This window comes from Ascaphus truei, chromosome 6 (assembly GCF_040206685.1).
Source record: "Ascaphus truei isolate aAscTru1 chromosome 6, aAscTru1.hap1, whole genome shotgun sequence".
NCBI classification, from domain to species: Eukaryota; Metazoa; Chordata; class Amphibia; order Anura; family Ascaphidae; genus Ascaphus; species Ascaphus truei.
Genome location: NC_134488.1, coordinates 132170764 through 132189455, shown reverse-complemented (window position 1 = coordinate 132189455; position 18692 = coordinate 132170764). Strand labels below are relative to the sequence as shown.

Genomic DNA, 18692 nt, shown 5'->3' with positions numbered 1-18692 from the left:
AGGCAACTTACTGGGGACTCACCCCACACACCAAGCTGTGACCCCTAAGCCCTGACTGCTGATCGCTTGTAATGGTCTGAGCATGTTGTCAATAAAAATATCCAGGCCCTCGTCCGTCAGGTGCACCCCGTCCCTCCTGTGCCAACTGCGCCCCCTGTCTTCGAATTCCCCATGCTTCACCGTCAGCCCCCCACAAGAGAGTATGAACTTACGGATGTCTCTGTTGACTTCTCGCCTTGCCTTCTCGATGCCCACCCAGCTGCGCCCCCCCTCCATGCCAGCCGAGGTCTGATCTCTGACCAAATAATGACTGCGTCACTCCAGAGGGCTTTAAGTCTGGCGCAGTCGGCGTGTATCTGGAGGATTAAGTCTAAAGACTTGGTGGCCACCATGTCGTTCCCGCCCAGGTGGATCATTATCACGTGGGGCTTCCTGCCATAGACTGCTAGCGCACTTGTTTTGGTCGGCACCAAATCTCTCCAGCACATTCCTCTCTTACCCAGCCATCGTATGTTCATGCTCTCCTGTGGGATTCCCAGCTGCAGACCCAGCGTGCTCGCTGCCCGCTCCCGGGCCCAGAACGTGAAAGAATGACTGATCAGCCAGACTTCCCGCGCTGCGCCTGCCTCTCCCGCTGTGAAGACAGAAAACATGTTAGAAAACTGCACGATCATCTACTTGCGCCCCTGCTGGGACCTAATGTACCCTTTGTAGGCGTTTGACTTCCACCTCCCCAGTTCCTTAATCTGCGCTATCGGCAGTCCCTGCTCGGAGGCTACCGTTGCTGCCCCAATCCGAAACGAGTGGGTCCCAAAATTGGTGGCATCTATGCCCCCTGCCTCCGGGCAACGCTTAAAAATCGTGTTAAACTGAAACTTGGTTAGGGGAGTTGTATCTTTATGTGACAGGAAAACCTCGCCCCCTTGCGATCGCTGCCTGGCGTAGCGCTTTGCCGCCCTCACAGGGCACACCTTCCTATTCTCGTGCCGTCTCGGGTGCACCCAGGCCCCTTTCCCTGCTTGGTCAGTTTTTGACCTGTGTATGCGGCATGCCACTGTCTCCTCCCCTATAATCACATTTCCTAGCAACAGGCCAGTGTCCCCGCTATCTTTTGACGCTGCTACAAGTTCCCCTACTCTAAAGACTCCAAAAAAGGCAAAAGTGAAATCCGCTTTAAATAGATTTATTTTGAACGGTCCTGCGCATACTGACTCTGCTGCCTGGTTCAAGTTCTGTAACCTCTCCACCGTTACCGGCTCCCTCTTATCTCCCCTCTGCCCCACCCGATCAGTATTCGCCTGAGGAGAAAGTCCTTGGTGATGTCCGTCTGCCCCCCCAACTTCAGGAAAAAGGCAATACCCGCTAGCCTACTGCCCGCCTTAGCCCTTGACATGCCCGCCCGCTTCTGGGTAAGTAAAAAATTGATTAGCTGATGGGTTCTGCTAACATTACCACTCCCCTTGGAGGTCTTCCTGAAACTGCGCCATTGCCGCCATGCGTTGTTGTACGTCTTCCAGGTGTGGGGGGCTAGCGATTGCTGCACCAAAGCCATCACTCCCTCTGCCCTAGCTGGTACAGATAATTTGGGCAGGTGAAACCTCTTGCCTACACGTCTGGGGCTGCCCGCCTAAATGCAGGCCAGTTAAAGCGGGATAGCGCGTCTGCAATTACAGTAGAGGCAACGTTTATTCTAACATTTGCCGTAAACTAGCCGGGTTACATTCTGGGTATGTGCTGGGTATGTGCTGGGTATGTTCTGGGCTAGTTTGAGGCACGTTTAAGGCATTTCTGCATTGACTAACGACCCATAGGATTAACACAGCAGGGATCCCTGGCAGTCCAATTCAGTTTGAATGGGACTGCCAGGGACCCCCGCTGTTAATCTGATAGGCCATTAATCAATGCAGAAATGCTGGGGCTAGTTTAAGGAAAGTTTAAGGCATGTATTCAGAATGTGCCTGGGTGTTTCCTGGGTTTTTTGGGGAATTGCCACTGGTTTTTGCTCGAATAAGAGTTGCCTCTACTGTACATTAAGCTTCCCGGGGATGTGCTTTGCCTTAAAGTTTATGTTCCCCTGCATGCACTGCAGGACCAGCCTGCGCAACGACCTTATCACTGGTGGTGACGTAGCCGATAGGCCGTTCTCTGCCTCCACTACCCCCAAATTGTCTGACCAGAATATTATGTGCTTCTTCGCTAACTCCTTGGCCCATAGCTCTACCGCTACTACAATGGGGAACAACTCCAGGAAAGCCATGTTCTTAGTTAGCCCCGTCCCCGCCCAGTCAGCTGGCCTTGAACCCGCACACCACACCCCTCTAAAGTATGCCCCGAACCCGTGCCCCCCTGACGCGTCAGTGAATAATTGCAGGGCGTCGCTGGTCTCGCCGTCCGTAACCCACAGCCTTCTCCCATTAAACTCCCTGAGAAAAACCCCCCATACCTCCAGGTCTGCCCTAAGCTCCTTGGTGATTCGGATACGGTGTTGGGGCATTTTTACCCCCACAGTGGCCCTTTCCAACCTGCGGTTAAATATCCTGCCCATGGGGATTACTCTGCAGGTGAAGTTTAGCAGACCCAGCAGTGACTGCATTTGTTTCAGGGTCACCTTCCTGGCCTCTCTGACCTGACCTAGGTTCATTCTAAGCTTCCTGACCTTGTCTGCGGGTAAGCGTGAGTCCCTCGCCAGCGTGTCAATCTCTATACCGAGGAATGACAGGATTTCTGTTGGGCCCTCGGTTTTCTCCTCTGCTATGGGAACCCCCAATTCCCTCATGATCCCCTGAGTACTCTCCAGCAAACTGTTGCACTGCAGTGAACCCGGGGGACCCACCAGCAGGAAGTCATCCAGATAGTGCGCAACTGTGCTAGTCCCCGTCTTACTGACTATGCACCAATGCAAGAAAGCCTCAAAGTAGGCGCATGAAATGGCGCAACCCATGGGGAGACATTTATCAATGTAATACGCACCCTCAAATTTACACCCTGTGAATCTGAAGCTGCTGGGGGCCAAAGGTAACAGCCGGAAGGCTGATTCTATGTCGATTTTTGCCAATAGTGCTCCCTCCCCACATGTTGTAATTATCCCTATGGCGGTGTCAAATGATTGGTATTGTACCCGGCATAGCTCCGGGTCTATGGCATCATTCACAGAACCCCCCCTTGGGTATGACAGGTGTTGTATTAGCCTGAATTTGCTCGGGTTCTTTTTTGGCACTACACCCAGCGGGGAAATAATTAACTGGGCGATAGGGGGGGATGCGAATGGGCCCGCCATACACCCCAATTTTATCTCTTTCTCTATTTTTCCTTTAACTATGCAGTGGATTTCAAGTTCCGGCTAACACCCCTAGCTTGTACCACCCCCCGCCACTGGTATGTGAAACCCCTTTCTAAACCCCCCTTCCAGGAACCTTGCTTTCTCCTGGTCGGGGTACCCCCTTAACCAATAGCTCAGCCCGCTAAGGCTGACCGGTGTTGGGGCCTGTGTTAGGTGCCTCCCTTCCTCTCCCCTGGCTGCGGTTGCCCCGGGCTTTGAAGCATTTCTTAACGGGGTGGCTACCCCCGCACTGGCTACACACATGCTTGTACTTGCAACTCTCCCCCCGTTTGCAGTATTTATCGTTAAACGCCCAGCACTCCCCGTTGCTGCCTCTGCTTGCTGAATGACTCCCGGGCCGACCGCCCGGCCCCTTGCGAAAGGGCGCGTTACCCCCATTTCGTGTTTCCCACTAGCTTCATCCACAATTCCATGTCCATCTTCCCCAGACTCAACCGTGTATCTCCCTGCCACCTGTGCCTGAACTGCTCATCATAATCCCGCCACGCTGACCCCCCGTGTTCGTCATGTATGTTCTGTATCACACTCATGTATCTCAACACATTATGCAATTCCTTGGGATGTTTTGAAAGGAACCCATAATCCAGTTCGCATTATTCCTCACTACCTGCCCTTTCTCGCCCGCCTCTCGCGCGCGTTTCCTCTCTGCTCGCGCCTTTACAAACAGCGTAAACATATCCACATACTTCCTGTTACCTATGTCTCTCTGTGTTCTCCTGGGCAGCTGTGTGTGAAGGGAGCAAGTTTCGACTGCAAACGAATCCTCCCCGCTGTGGGTGGAAGCCGCCCCTTTGTCTTTGCACGCTTTGCGTTTTCCTTTATCTGTCCTTCTCAGTTTTACCGCCTTGCTCAACGCCTCTACCTGTTTCATTATGCGTTTTACCCCTGGGGTATCGTCGCTGTCTGCGCCGCTGCTTGCGTCTGACTCGCTGCTCGCTCTTGCGCTCTCACTATCCTCGCTGTCTGACCCCTGGGACTCACAGTCCGACCCTGACCAAACCGACACCCCATCACTAACATCAACATCATCATCATTACTTTCCAATGCTGCATTATCATGCTCACCTGATCCTGTGGCTTGTGCACCTGGGTGACCGGTCCTGGGTCTTTTGGCCGCTGCACGGCTCCTGGTGCTGCTCCCCGGATCGGTGATGCTTCCCAGCGCCATTGGCACCGGCGCCCATTGGCACCGGCGCATCCACTGGGGGAGGGGCCCGGGACACTGGGGGGGCACCCCGCAGCCAGGGGCAGTGGGACTGCCGTTGATGGATCCAAGGCTGGTGCCGGCGCGCCAGACGCATCTGGCGCAGGTGCACAAGGTGCAGGGGCATGGTGTGCGGGTACATGTGCTAGCGCCGGGTATTGGGCGTAGGGGGCAGGTGCATACGGCGCAGGGGCGTAGTGCGTGTAATGTGCCGGTGCGTACGGGGGGGCTTGGGACGCGTGGGCATAAGGCATGTGGGCGTAAGGCGCGTGGGGGTAAGGCGCCAGGAACGCGGCGGGTAACTCTGCAGCGGCGGTGGGTTGGCTCGGCCCGGCCATGGGGGGGTCTGGTCAGCAGGGGGGGGTTATATGGGCGGAAGGGGGGGGATGTGCTGTGCAGCGGAAGGGGGGGGCAGGCCAACAGTGGGAGCATGGCTCAAAGCTGCAGGAAGAGGGTGGTTGGAAGCTGGGGAGGAAGGGGGGCCGTTTTTGCAGGGAGGGGGGGGGGTCATGGCAGCAGGGGGAGCGGGGACCAGAGCGGCAGGGTGATGGGGAATGTGCTCTCCCATGAGGGGGGGTACAGCAGCCCTCCCTTCCCTGCTCTGCTGTGGGCAGGCACCGGAGTGAGGCTGGGGGGCGGAGCTAGCCTGCCTGGCAGCCCGCTTCCTTCCCCGGCTGGGAGAGGGCTGGGGGGGTGGAGCTAGCCTGCCTGGCAGCCCGCTTCCTTCCCCAGCTGGGAGAGGGCTGGGAGTGAGGCTGGGGGGCGGAGCTAGCCTGCCTGGCAGCCCGCTTCCTTCCCCGGCTGGGAGAGGGCTGGGAGTGAGGCTGGGGGGCGGAGTTAGCCTGCCTGGCAGCCCGCTTCCTTCCCCAGCTGGGAGAGGGCTGGGAGTGAGGCTGGGGGGCGGAGCTAGCCTGCCTGGCAGCCCGCTTCCTTCCCCGGCTGGGAGAGGGCTGGGAGTGAGGCTGGGGGGCGGAGCTAGCCTGCCTGGCAGCCCGCTTCCTTCCCCAGCTGGGAGAGGGCTGGGAGTGAGGCTGGGGGGCGGAGCTAGCCTGCCTGGCAGCCCGCTTCCTTCCCCAGCTGGGAGGGCTGGGAGTGAGGCTGGGGGGCGGAGCTAGCCTGCCTGGCAGCCCGCTTCCTTCCCCGGCTGGGAGTGAGGCTGGGGGGCGGAGCTAGCCTGCCTGGCAGCCCGCTTCCTTCCCCAGCTGGGAGAGGGCTGGGAGTGAGGCTGGGGGGCGGAGCTAGCCTGCCTGGCAGCCCGCTTCCTTCCCCGGCTGGGAGAGGGCTGGGAGTGAGGCTGGGGGGCGGAGCTAGCCTGCCTGGCAGCCCGCTTCCTTCCCCGGCTGGGAGAGGGCTGGGAGTGAGGCTGGGGGGCGGAGCTAGCCTGCCTGGCAGCCCGCTTCCTTCCCCGGCTGGGAGAGGGCTGCGGCTGCTGCTCCTCCTCTTCGGGCCACAGCCTCCGTGGGGCCGCCGGCGGATGTCCGGCGATCAGGAGGCTGGATGCGGCTGGGCTGGCTGTTGGTCAGCCTCGTGCTGCTGCTCCCTTCCGGATTCATGCTGCGGTCGATCGGGAGACACGCTCACGGGTACCTGCAGGGAGAAAGAAAAAACAGGATTAGTGAATTCTCCCTCACGCTGAGGGTTTAAATAGCCCGCCCTCCTGCTCCCCCCCCCCCGCTGCTGCGTGCGCAACTCCACGCTGCCTCGTGGTGAGTGGGAGGGGAGGAGAAAGCCAATCCCAGCAAACCCCGGACGCCCGGCGGCCATTACGAGGGCGCCGGGTCCATTTTGGATCCTCTGCCCTTCTTTGTCAGCTACATTAACCAACTCTCTACATAAACAAGCCACTTATTGATTAACTGGATTACTGAGCAATTTATAGGGTATAATTAAGCACTGTCACTCTTGTTTTGTTCTTGGGAAATATGTTAGAAAGTCCAGTATGGACACAGCGGCAGAGACCCAACCAGATAGATAGTTTAGACCAGGGGTGCGCAAAGTGGGGGCGCGAGACTCGCTGCGGGGGGGGCGAGACGCGCTGCGGGGGGGGGCGCGAGACTCACAGAGGCCCTGCGCGCTTCCCAGAGGCATTTAAATTAATGCCGGGGGAGCTGCAAGGCCTCGCTAAACTTCTCCTTAACTTGGTTCAGACGGCTCCTGGTGACGTGTTGCCACAGCAACGTGACATCATGACGCAAGAACGTCAGAGCCAAGGTAAGGAGTGGGGGTGGGGGGGGGCGCGAGGAGAGGGGGACAGCCGTCAGGGGGGCGCAGGGAAAAAAGATTGCGCTCCCCTGGCTTAGACAATCAGCTGTACAAGGCCTGAAAAGTCCTACTGTACATAGAGAACTACTCAGACTGCAGTGCTGTATAGGACAAAGAAACCTCCCTATACAGCAGTATGTTCGTTTCCCACTTGAACATGACCAAGGCGTCATTAACCCGGAAAACGTCACCTACCGTGACACATCCCGAGCTAGTGGACATGAGCAGAGACATCGCATGTTCGCTACATCTCTGGGTGTATCTTATTGAGATATTTCTATTGTTATTGATGTATAAGAACGTACATGTAGAGGCTATATTCAGAAGTGAAGCGTTCCATGAGTCAGGCACAGAACAAAGCATGCAAGAAAGGTAACCCTCACTCAGCCTGACAGGGAACGAGGAAGGTGCACCTCTGGGCTAGGTATTAGGGGAAACTAGAACTAGAACAAGCAAGCCACATTGTGGGCGCTCAATCAGCCTGAGTAATGGAAAAGATGTAGTCCTCCTTGGCGCTGGTCCCTCGAACAAGTGACATCCGGTGAATGTGTGAAGAAAATAAACGCACACATCACTGTATAACTTGTAAGGAAACTCGTGATACCGTGACCACCTTGAAGTACACTTATGGTATATTATTGGTGTGATAACCAATGAAACAACGATACGCGAAATACTACGGACAATGCCAGCTTGTGAGACCTTGAGTAATGAATTGATGGTGATAGATAAAACACACTTTGAATAGATACATTTACGGTAATGGAGTAATACAGCGACGATAGACGAATAATACCCACATTTTGCACTTAGTGGGTGCTAGAGTATATATGCAGCGCACTTTCCCCACCACCAGGGAGATATGGTGGCTACGGTGTGTGGTGCGTTACCTGTGGCTCACAGGAGGCCTGGACCTCCGCTGCTGGGAGCCTGGGCTGTACCTGATTCGATGGGTGACAGCGCCTCCACCTGCCCGGGATCCTATGTGGGATAGCCCCGTGCAGGACCATATATGACCAATACACACACACTGATGCAGTGAAACAATAACAATTTACTATAGGCATAGAACAATCATAACATTAGCACCAATACCGCAATATTAGGCCTCACAGGGCCGCAACCCCTCACCGTGCCTTTCCCAACACCGTGTCCATATCCTGCGGGGTTTACCCCAATGTATTGAGGTGCTCCGGGCACCAGACCGTCCCAGTGTCCCCAGAATCAACCACCCACCCAAGCGCTGCCCCAACTAATGTGAAGGTGAGTTGGTGCACTTAGTTTGGTACCTGCCGGGTGTGTCCACACCCGGGCGCGCAGATGCTGTACATATGATGGGATCCACGGAGCGGTTACAGTAACCCGCGAAGCCTCCGCCTCTACGGTGGGTGGGTCCCACAGTGATGTACCACCGTTGATAGTCTCTGCAGTAGATGGGTGTCTGGTCCCAGAACACCTGAGGCCAGAATGCAGCTGCGTCCTGGCTGTGTCACTCACTTTAATGCCACAGGGGCATTGTCCCTATCTATGGGCCTGCCCCTGCAGCAACCGCAAGCTGAGGCGAGTCAGGGCTTAGCTGGGGCCTAATGGGGTATCTGGCCTAGTGCAGGTGCCACAGACACCTGCACACATACACCCTTCCCTGATATCGTCCCAGCTCCGACTAACGTGGCTGCAGCGTGCAAAATGTATCTATATTCTGGTGTAGGGGAAAGCTGCAGCCCTATTGGCTGTGGGGCACCACATGGCTAGCAGCCCCACTGGCTGCTGGGTGTTTTAGTTCCCTTGCAGAGTCTATTCTAACTAATGACCACCGCTCTGCCTATACTGCACATGCGCGGCATCTTGCGCATGCGCGGCCTATCACAATATGGTGGCGCCCTGCAAAGGGAGCCACCGGAAACCTCCGGCGATGCGCTCGCCAGCGCAACCTTCCCGTCGGCACCGAAACCCGTCTCCGCTGCCTAGCGCACCCGCTCCAGGAGGTAAGGGCTACGGGGGACCAGGGTTACATATAATTACGGAGATGTGGCAATGTAGGGATTAAATAAACCTACACAACACAACCCCACAGACTTATAATCAAGGTGAAAGTGACTCCTTGTGAGATTGGTTAATTAGGGGTTAAACCTCCTATGGTGCTGTGAGGAGACACACAAGGGTAGGTTGAAAGGACTGTCCTGGTCAGCTCATTTATGGAGACATGTTGATGCTGCGTTGTTGGAAGAGGAGATGCCGCGCTGGACCTGATAAGAGGCCCTGTACAATCCCCGCAAACCCACCAGCCAGCCCTGCTGAAAATGCACCTGAGTAACGTACCCGAAGAGGTTGCACTAAGGCAACACTGGGGGAAACGCACTATATTTATCCAAGAAAAGGACTCGCATTGAAAATCTTTGGGTCCGATGCACACGTTAAAGGATATCGCCCATTTTTCTTGGCAATTCTTTTCCCAGTTGGCCCTGGTTTTAGGAAGACGGGACCTGTTTCTGCGTGAAGCAATTGGAACCGTTTACTCTGCCTCGTAAGCCATCTATTATCTCGGGCCACTCTTACCTTGAGGCTGAGGACCCGCTGCGGTAGGCGGAGAGCCGCGGGGCCACGTGCGCACGGGCCACCAGCCCCTTACCTTAACAAGCCAAAGAGGCATCTGTCTCAAGGCAAAAGTGGTGCAATTCTGGGGCAAAAACACTGCATGCGGTAGAAGAAACCAAAAAAATCACAATGATTTCCATTGGATTTTTCTTTCTTTAATACATCTAGTGCAGGGGCAGCCAACTTCAGTCCTCAAGGGTCACAAACAGGCCAGGTTTTCTGGATATCCCTGCTTCAGCACAGGTGGCTCAATCAGTGGCTCAAACACTGCACAACCTGTGCTGAAGCAGGGATATCCCTAATAGCTGGCCTGTTGGTGGCCCGTGAGGACTGGAGTTGGCCACATGAGCTGCTGATTGAGCCACCTGTGCTGAAGCAGGGATATTATGAACACCTGACCTGCTGGTGGCCATTGAGGTCTGAAGTTGGCCACCCCTAATCTAATACATTTTGTTTCCCCAGAATTGCACGGCCCACTGATATATCTGGTCTCAAGACCCGATATTTACTATGAATGGCTCTTAATTGTAGCATTGGAATTGGATAATCAAATCTTGATAAAAAGTCCCCTTTGGTTCATGTGCTTGGAATGAAAAACTTCCAGCACAGTGGGACACACGGCACGAAACCTGTCCAACTAATAATGGGAAAAACTTCAGTTAATGTCGCTGTTCAAAAAGACAGGAATGTTGCAGAAATCACTGCGGCACAAGAATGTCGCGTAACGTCCTGATAGCAGGTCTAACCGGTCGGTCAGAAATGTAAGGGTCTGTGAGGGTCATTCACCAACGTCTCACAGCAACAATGGGGCTACATTGCACAAAATTCTGGTGTCAGTACTCTTCCTTCACAAATCTGGTGCAGGTTTTTATCCGCATTTTGCAGATAGGAGACAGGATACATTCACCTTAGAAGTCTGTAAGATGTACAGTATTTGCCCGATTATAGGGCGACCCCAGAAAGAAAGTGACCCTATATATATATATATAAAGACATACAGTACCCTCTAATTTTAGAAGCAGCTAGAAAGAAAACAGTATACATACACACACTCTGTGTCCGTCTCTATCTGTGAATGTGTTGGTCTGCGTGTGTGTCTGTGTGTGTACACAGATATATATTATCTGAAACGGGTATTCCCCCACCCCCAATCGCAGATACAGTAAATGTGGGGGGAACCTATGTTACCAGGTGTGGTGCGTTATACCTGTCAGGCTCACAGGAGGTCTGAGCATCCGCCAGTGAGTGCCTGGGGTGAATCCTCTGGAACGATTTTACATAACAGCGCCTCCACCTGTGTAGGGTTCTAGGGATGTAGAAGGTTGCCTACACAGGACCCGCATATACAATAAACACATACACAGGAATGTATATAACCAGTTTATATATGCAGGAAATAACACACTTAATAACATACACTACTAACACTCCCCCCTAGCGAGTAACTCCACAGTCACCGTATATCCCCACTGGGTCCACAGCCCAACCCCCTTGTCCCGTGGTCAGCGCTGCCAATATGTGTAGTTGTGATATGTTAGGATACGTTGGTGCACTTATGGGGGTACCTGCCGAGCGCTCCTGCACTTGGGCCTGCAAGCGACTTCGAAAAGGATCTGCCGCTTGGTGATCCCGTCTGATCCGATGTTTCCTCGCATGGGTCCGCCAGGGGCGATCCCACCCTGGAGATAGTCTCTGTCTCTGTGGGCACAGACTTGAGCCCAAGTCTGTTCTCTGGGAGCGCAGCGTCCGATGTGTCCCTATCTAACACTAGTACTACTGTGACAGGATCCCTAACCTCGGGCCTGTCCCTGTAGCACCACAAGCTGGGGAGTGAAAACCTATCTGGGGCCTAGGGGTTACTGCCCTAATCCGTTCCCCCTAGCTCTTCCCGGTCCTGACTCCTAACGGATCCTCACAACTCCTGCCGCAACGCACTGCAACCTACTTGGTGCCTGCAGCGAACGTGCTGCACACACACACGATGCCCTCTTGTCAGTACTCACAGCACTGACAGCCGTGACACTGACAAGACGCACACACACGCACCTAAGGGCAGGGTCCCTAACCTACGGGCCTTCCCTATGAACTTACCCACTAACCTAGTGGGGAGTGGGGCCTACCTCTGGCCAGGGGGTTCTCTGGCCTAGTACAGCAGAGCCCTGCTCGGTTTACACTACCTTCCCCAATCTCTTCCTGGATCCAACAGACAAAAACCCTGTCTGCACACAACATTGTTGCAACTCTGCAGCATGAGAATCTGCCAGCTCTATTGGCTTCAATGCTGCCTCTGACCAGGGTTAAAGTGCAGTCCCCAGAGGCTGCTGGGAATTGTAGTCCTTGACACAGCTCTTTCCTATGGGGACCGCGTGCACGATCTTTACTAGCATGTGCGACGCTGTAATGGCCGCCGTGATGCTTAACTGCGCCTACGCAACCTCCCAGAGCTCCGGCACACTGGCGATGGCCACCGCTACCCTGGCCAACCTCTGCGCATTGCGCGAACCTCGCGCCGCAACCAAGATGGCGGTGCCCGTCGGGAGAAGTCGCCGTCCCCTTCCCCTACTGCCACAGGGGTAAGGCAGGGGGCAAAGGAAGATCAGGGGAACCAGGGGTAACGCACTTATACTCTCCCCCTGGTGAAAATACCAACGTCCCCGCTTGGAGAACAGCTTCACATTACAGAAAGTTACACAATAAAAATGCATTGCATAAACTGTACAACTTAACATGTTGACTTTAACATCACTGATACATGGCATATCACACACAGTAATACCCAAGGCCAGCTGAATTTTAGCTGTTTGCTGAGACCAATGGTGGGGTGCCCCTAACTGATCATGTGGGGGTACCTCACTTTTAAGTTTGTGAGCCTCCCCCGGGAGAATCTCTGGGCGAGCACGCTCTGGGGTAACAGTCACCGTTTCCGTACTACTTCCTCCCCCTGGTGGAAGGAATAGCACAGTGTCTCTTGGCCAGACCTTTACCCGGCCATCCGCGACATGGATGCGGTAGGCCAGGAGGCCTTGACCTTTTCCGCGGTCCACCACATGGTGAATGGAGCGCTCCTTTTTGGGCTTAAAGGAGGCAATTTTCACTGAATCACTCGCAACACAGTCCTTTTCCCTGAGTACTTGCGAGGCTTCCAATGGGAAGCGAGCAATTGGCAATGTCTCTGTTTCATCCTGCAGGGGGTAAAGGGTTGATACCTTACCACTGCGGTGATTCATGGTGGCCAACAGGTCCTCGGGGACGCTGTCAGTTCCCACCGCGACAGTCTGGGGACCTGTCCCCGACACTTCTGGGGCAGTCCACTCACTGTCTTGAAACTCGTGAGCGTTGGATCCCAGTCCTGGGACCATTTGGGTTGGAGCGCACAGGCTCACCCTCAGGTTAGGAGCCTTAGTTCGGACCTTTTCCACGGCCGCCTCCATCGGAGCCTGTGGGGAGTAAGGAGGTTCCGCACCACTCCGCTGGCTTGCGATGGGTTCCTCTTCCTCCGGTCCCGTCTCTGGATGTCCCTCCAACACACTGGGAGTCGCCACGGCTGGGAGCCTCTTCCGCGGCTCCAGCCGCACCAGCGCTTGCTGCCGAGGGATATCGAGGCGCAGCGGGTCCACAGCAGGGTCCGCAGCAGATGCTTCAGCTTCACGTGTGTGGTCCGCCGGCTGGCGCACCACCACGGCTGGTTGGCTGCTGTCTTTCCTCTTCACCTGGACGAGCCCTCTGTAGCTGAGGTAGGCGGGTTAGCCGCATCTTCCTCTGCGGGTTCCGTAGCACACAGCAGCACGGGTTTTAGGAACTGTGCCCCGCAGCAGGCACACTTGGGACCCCAGATCTGTTTGCCACCTGGGAAGTCACACATATATATATCTGTATCTCTCTGTCTGTCCGTGTTTTTATCACCGACAATCCATCTTCGGATTTAACAATCCGCACGGGGAGACACAGAATCCACGGATTGTATCCTATGGCGGTTTTGGATGAATCGGCGCGGGTTGAACCTGTAACTATCCTATGCATGGAAAGCTCGGGACGTTCCGCGAAACGGATTTTGACAGTTTTGCAAATCTCTAATGAGGAGAAAGAGAGCGTCCTATTTTAGCACTTAACGTGGCGTTAACGTAACGTCTCTGTAAGAGATGTGTGCAGAGGTACATATAATGGAGACCGATTTGTTACAGGCTCGTTAAGTTATTAATGGATCCGTGCCTTAAATGGTAATTCTTTATCTGCTGGCATAGCCCATTAAAGCTGATTTTGGACAAAATTGCCTTGGACCTCAATGGTTGTTTTCAGCTGAGAATGGCCAGGACAGCCATTTTGGCAGGCGTAGAGTACGGCCCTAAGGCCTAGATCCACAAAGGCTGCTAAGCTTTCATTGACTGCCATTCGGCTTAGCACCCTTTTGTGGATCTGATTCTCAGTCTAGTTTTGCAGTCTGGAGACTTTTGGAGTCTGTAGGATTTACCAATTCAAATCAATCAGATTTTCCCTTTTGATGGAACCGCTGCTATACTCAGCGTTGCCAGGCGGCTTCTCCAAAAATACTGGACACAATGGTGAAAGGTACGATGCGCTTGGGTTACACACACACACACACACACCTCTCTTCGCTCCATACTGGTTCCTCCTCTCCTTGGCCCCACCCTGTGCTCCTGACACCTCCCCGTGATTGGCTGCAATACCGAGCAGCAGCCAACCAGTATGGAGGAAGCTGCCCAGCTCCCTAGCAACTGCCCTGCTCTCTCTCCCTGCTCGGGGAAATCCAGCTGCCCCACAAGTCTTCAGGTCACTATGTCCAGAGAAGTAATACCAGTACACACACACACGCCCAGAGAGGTAATATCGGTATACACATACACGTCCAGAGAGGTAACACCGGTATACACATACATGCCCAGAGAGGTAATACTGGTATACACACACGCCCAGAGAGGTAATACTGGTATACACACACGCCCAGAGAGGTAATAACGGTATACACACACACGCCCAGAGAGGTAATACCGGTATACACACACACACACCCAGAGAGGTAATACCGGTATACACATGCACTCCTAGAGAGGTAATACTGGTATATACATACACGCCCAGAGAGGTAATACCGGTATACACATACACGCCCAGAGAGGTAATACGGGTATACACATACACGCCCAGAGAGGTAATACCGGTATACACATACACGCCCAGAGAGGTAATACCGGTATACACATACACGCCCAGAGAGGTAATACCGGTATACACATACACGCCCAGAGAGGTAATACCGGTATACACATACACGCCCAGAGAGGTAATACCGGTATACACACACACGCCCAGAGAGGTAATACCGGTATACACATACACGCCCAGAGAGGTAATACCGGTATACACATACCCGCCCAGAGAGGTAATACCGGTATACACACACATGTCCAGCATTACCTGTAATCTTTTACTGGACAGTGTGTCCAAATACAGGACAGTCGGGTTCAATACAGGACACCTGGCGACCCTAGCTATACTACGTTGGTTCTGCCCCAGTTTTGCAGCCCAGTCTGTGAGCCCTGCATGCCCATCTGACCTTATGTACATAAAAAATACACCCACCTCCCGTCCCCTCTTACCGTCTCACTTTCACAGCCAATGTACGCACTCATTTGTGAAATGGAAAAGCTGATTTCAAAAATTGCCCATAAAATGGTGCTTATTAAGAAATTATATCCTGACGCCTGTCACTGAGCCGCCTATCACGCCCACAGAGAGGCGTTCACGCCCGTGACATGTAATGCAGCTGTTATACCAGTTTGGCTGAGCTGAGCAGATAGTGCTACCCTTGGTTAACAGACCTTTTAACCTGTTCTATTGCAGGAGCCTGTCTGATACTGCAGTGTCATAATGATAGCACAGTGAGGACTCCTTTCAAATCGGAGCTTATTGCTGCTATCACATCTCCACAAATTATAGGCAGTGGGAAATAGACACTCGCAGGGTTATGGGGGATATTTACTTAAGTCCCCTAGTTTCAAAACTCCCAAAACAGCACCAGATCAATCAAAGAAAAGGAATCTCATTGAAAGCAATTTGATCTTTTCCTTTAATACGTTTTGGTGCCCATTTTCTGCCTGGTTTTGCCCACGTTTTGCACCTGGGAAGCATTAGTACTGAATATAGATCTCTAGGTGCACACACAGTAAAAATACGTTTCTTGTTGTTAAATTGACGCAAGAGGATATGTGAATTTAAAGGGGTATGTGTATTAAGGGGGTATATGTATTAAGGGGGTATGGGTATGTAATCCCACTTTGGGATTACTGTATCACCTTAAAGCGTTAAGGGCCTTAGAGGGTTAACTGTATGGGTTATCTGCAGTGTAACACCCCTCCCCTTACCCTGTCACCTGGTCCAGGTTAACAAGTAAAAATACCCCCCCCTGGAGGCATGGTGACCTGTGATATCACTAGACTGTAGTGAGGTTCTAGACTCAGGTTCCCAGGAGGAGAGACAGATGGGGGATCTCATTGTATATCGAGTGTTTCCTGTCTGCGTGTGGAACTATGTGTGTAATGATGTATGGTCACCTTTGTTGTTTTTACAGTTAGGGAACGTGTCCCTTATTTAATATAGGGCCACGCTATGAGGGTGAGTCACTTCCCAGCCAATGAGGGGAATACACGTTACTCCACTGGAGCTCCTTTTAATATGCACTTTGGAGTAACACAATGGGGCTGCTCTAGTAACCGGCAACATCACTACTTATAAGCCCAGCTTGCACGGATGCCAGCACACTGAGAAAGGTAATCGGAGACCCCGATCTCCACATGTACAGTAATAGAGGCATACCCCGCATTAACGTACGCAATGGAACCGGAGCATGTACAGTATGTAAAGTGAAAATGTACTTAAAGTGAAGCACTACCTTCTTCCACTTATCGATGCATGCACTGTACTGCAATCGTCATATACGTGCAGAACTGATGTAAATAACGCATTTGTAACAGGCTCCATAGTCTCCCTGTTTGCGCACAGCTTCGGTACAGGTAAGGAGCCGTTATTGCTGTTTAGGACGTGCTGACAGGCGCATGCGTGAGCTGCCGTTTGCCTATTGGACGATATGTCCTTACTCGCGAGTGTACTTAAAGTGAGTGTCCTTAAACCGGGGTGTGCCTGTAATACATCTTGATGTGACACTCGTTTTGAGCCGGGTAAGGAGGGGTTATGTGTATTAAGGCAAAAGTGGTGCAAGGGGGGCCGTGCTTTGACCCTCCGAGGCCCTAAACGATGTCAAGTTTAAGAGGCCCCAAAAATTAGAAATAGATTATTCTGACTGAAGGGACCATTGAAAATCTAAACATGAACTGAACTGAAATATTTATACTAGCATTGTTATATACAAAGATGACGATGTGAAGCTAAAATAAACAGTTTTGCACATCCCGTTCATTTTAATGTTAAAACATGTGTTAGGAAAGGTAGGATAGGCCTGCAATGTGCTTTGTTAGGAGTGGTAGGACAGGCCTGCAATGTGCTGTGTTAGGAGAGGTAGGATATGCCTGCAATGTGCTGTGTTATGAGAGGTAGGATAGGCCCGCAATGTGTTGTGTTAGGAGAGGTAGAATGGTAGGACAGGCCTGCAATGTGCTGTGTTAGGAGAGGTAGGATAGGCCTGCAATGTGTTGTGTTAGAAGAGGTAGGATAGGCCTGCAATGTGCTGTGTTAGAGGAGGTAGGATAGGCCTGCAGTGTGCTGTTAGGAGAGGTAGGATAGGCCTGCAATGTGCTGTGTTAGGAGAGGTAGGATAGGCCTGCAATGTGCTGTGTTAGGAGAGGTAGGATAGGCCTGCAATGTGCTGTGTTATGAGAGGTAGGATAGGCCCGCAATGTGCTGTGTTAGGAGAGGTAGGATAAGCCTGCAATGTGCTGTGTTAGGAGAGGTAGAATAGGCCTGCAATGTGTTGTGTTAGGATAGGCCTGCAATGTGCTGTGTTAGAGGAGGTTAGTTAGGCCTGCAATGTGCTGTGTTAGGAGAGGTAGGATAGGCCTCCAATGTGCTGTGTTAGAAGAGGTAGGATAGGCCTGCAATGTGCTGTGTTAGGAGAGGTAGGATAGGCCTGCAATGTGCTGGGTTAGAAGAGGTAGGATAGGCCTGCAATGTGCTGTGTTAGAAGAGGTAGGATAGGCCTGCAATGTGCTTTGTTAGGAGGTAGGATAGGCCTGCAATGTGCTGTGTTAGGAGAGGTAGGACAGGCCTGCAATGTGTTGTGTTAGAAGAGGTAGCATAGGCCTGCAATGTGCTCTGTTAGGAGAGGTAGGATAGGCCTGCAATGTGCTGGGTTAGAAGAGGTAGGATAGGCCTGCAATGTGCTGTGTTAGAAGAGATAGGACAGGCCTGCAATGTGCTGTGTTAGGAGAGGTAGGATAGGCCTGCAATGGGCTGTGTTAGGAGAGGTAGGATAGGCCTGCAATGTGCTGGGCTAGGAGAGGTAGGATAGGCCTGCAATGTGTTGTGTTAGAAGAGGTAGGATAGGCCAGCAATGTGTTGTGTTAGAAGAGGTAGGATAGGCCTGCAGTGTGTTGTGTTAGAAGAGGTAGGATAGGCCTGCAATGTGCTGGTTAGAAGAGGTAGGATAGGCCTGCAATGTGCTGTGTTAGGAGAGGTAGGATAGACCTGCAATGTGCTGTGTTAGGAGAGGTCGGATAGGCCTGCAATGTGCTGTGTTAGGAGAGGTAGGACAGGCCTGCAATGGGCTGTGTTAGGAGAGGTAGGATAGGCCTGCAATGTGTTGTGTTAGAAGAGGTAGGATAGGCCTGCAATGTGTTGTGTTAGAAGAGGTAGGATAGGCCTGCAATGTGCTGTGTTAGAAGAGGTAGGATAGGCCTGCAATGTGTTGTGTTAGAAGAGGTAGGATAGGCCTGCAGTGTGTTGTGTTAGAAGAGGTAGGATAGGCCTGCAATGTACTGGTTAGAAGAGGTAGGATAGGCCTGCAATGTGCTGTGTTAGGAGAGGTAGGATAGACCTGCAATGTGCTGTGTTAGAAGAGGTAGGATAGACCTGCAATGTGCTATGCTAGAAGAGGTAGGATAGGCCTGCAATGTGCTGTGTTAGAAGAGTTAGGATAGGCCTGCAATGTGTTGTGTTAGAAGAGGTAGGATAGGCCTGCAATGGGCTGTGTTAGGAGAGGTAGGATAGGCCTGCAATGTGCTGTGTTAGGAGAGGTAGGATAGGCCTGCAATGTGTTGTGTTAGAAGAGGTTGGATAGGCCTGCAATGTTCTGTGTTAGGAGAGGTAGGATAGGCCTGTGAT

The 18692-nt window shown here is 52.9% G+C and overlaps 1 protein-coding gene across 4 annotated transcripts in view; it reads left to right on the top strand.

Moving 5' to 3' along the window:
- Positions 1–18692, top strand: part of LOC142497920 (hyaluronan synthase 1-like) — a 78132-nt gene that overhangs the window by 4006 nt on the left and 55434 nt on the right. The window contains exon 1 of one of the 4 annotated variants that reach the window (XM_075606368.1): positions 5983–6127. The exons of the other annotated variants lie outside the window; for them this stretch is intronic. Within the exon in view, the coding sequence (XP_075462483.1) occupies positions 6019–6127 (109 nt within the window). The 5' untranslated portion in view covers positions 5983–6018. Of the gene's footprint in view, positions 1–5982; positions 6128–18692 lie in introns of those variants that run through there. 4 annotated transcript variants of the gene reach the window in all.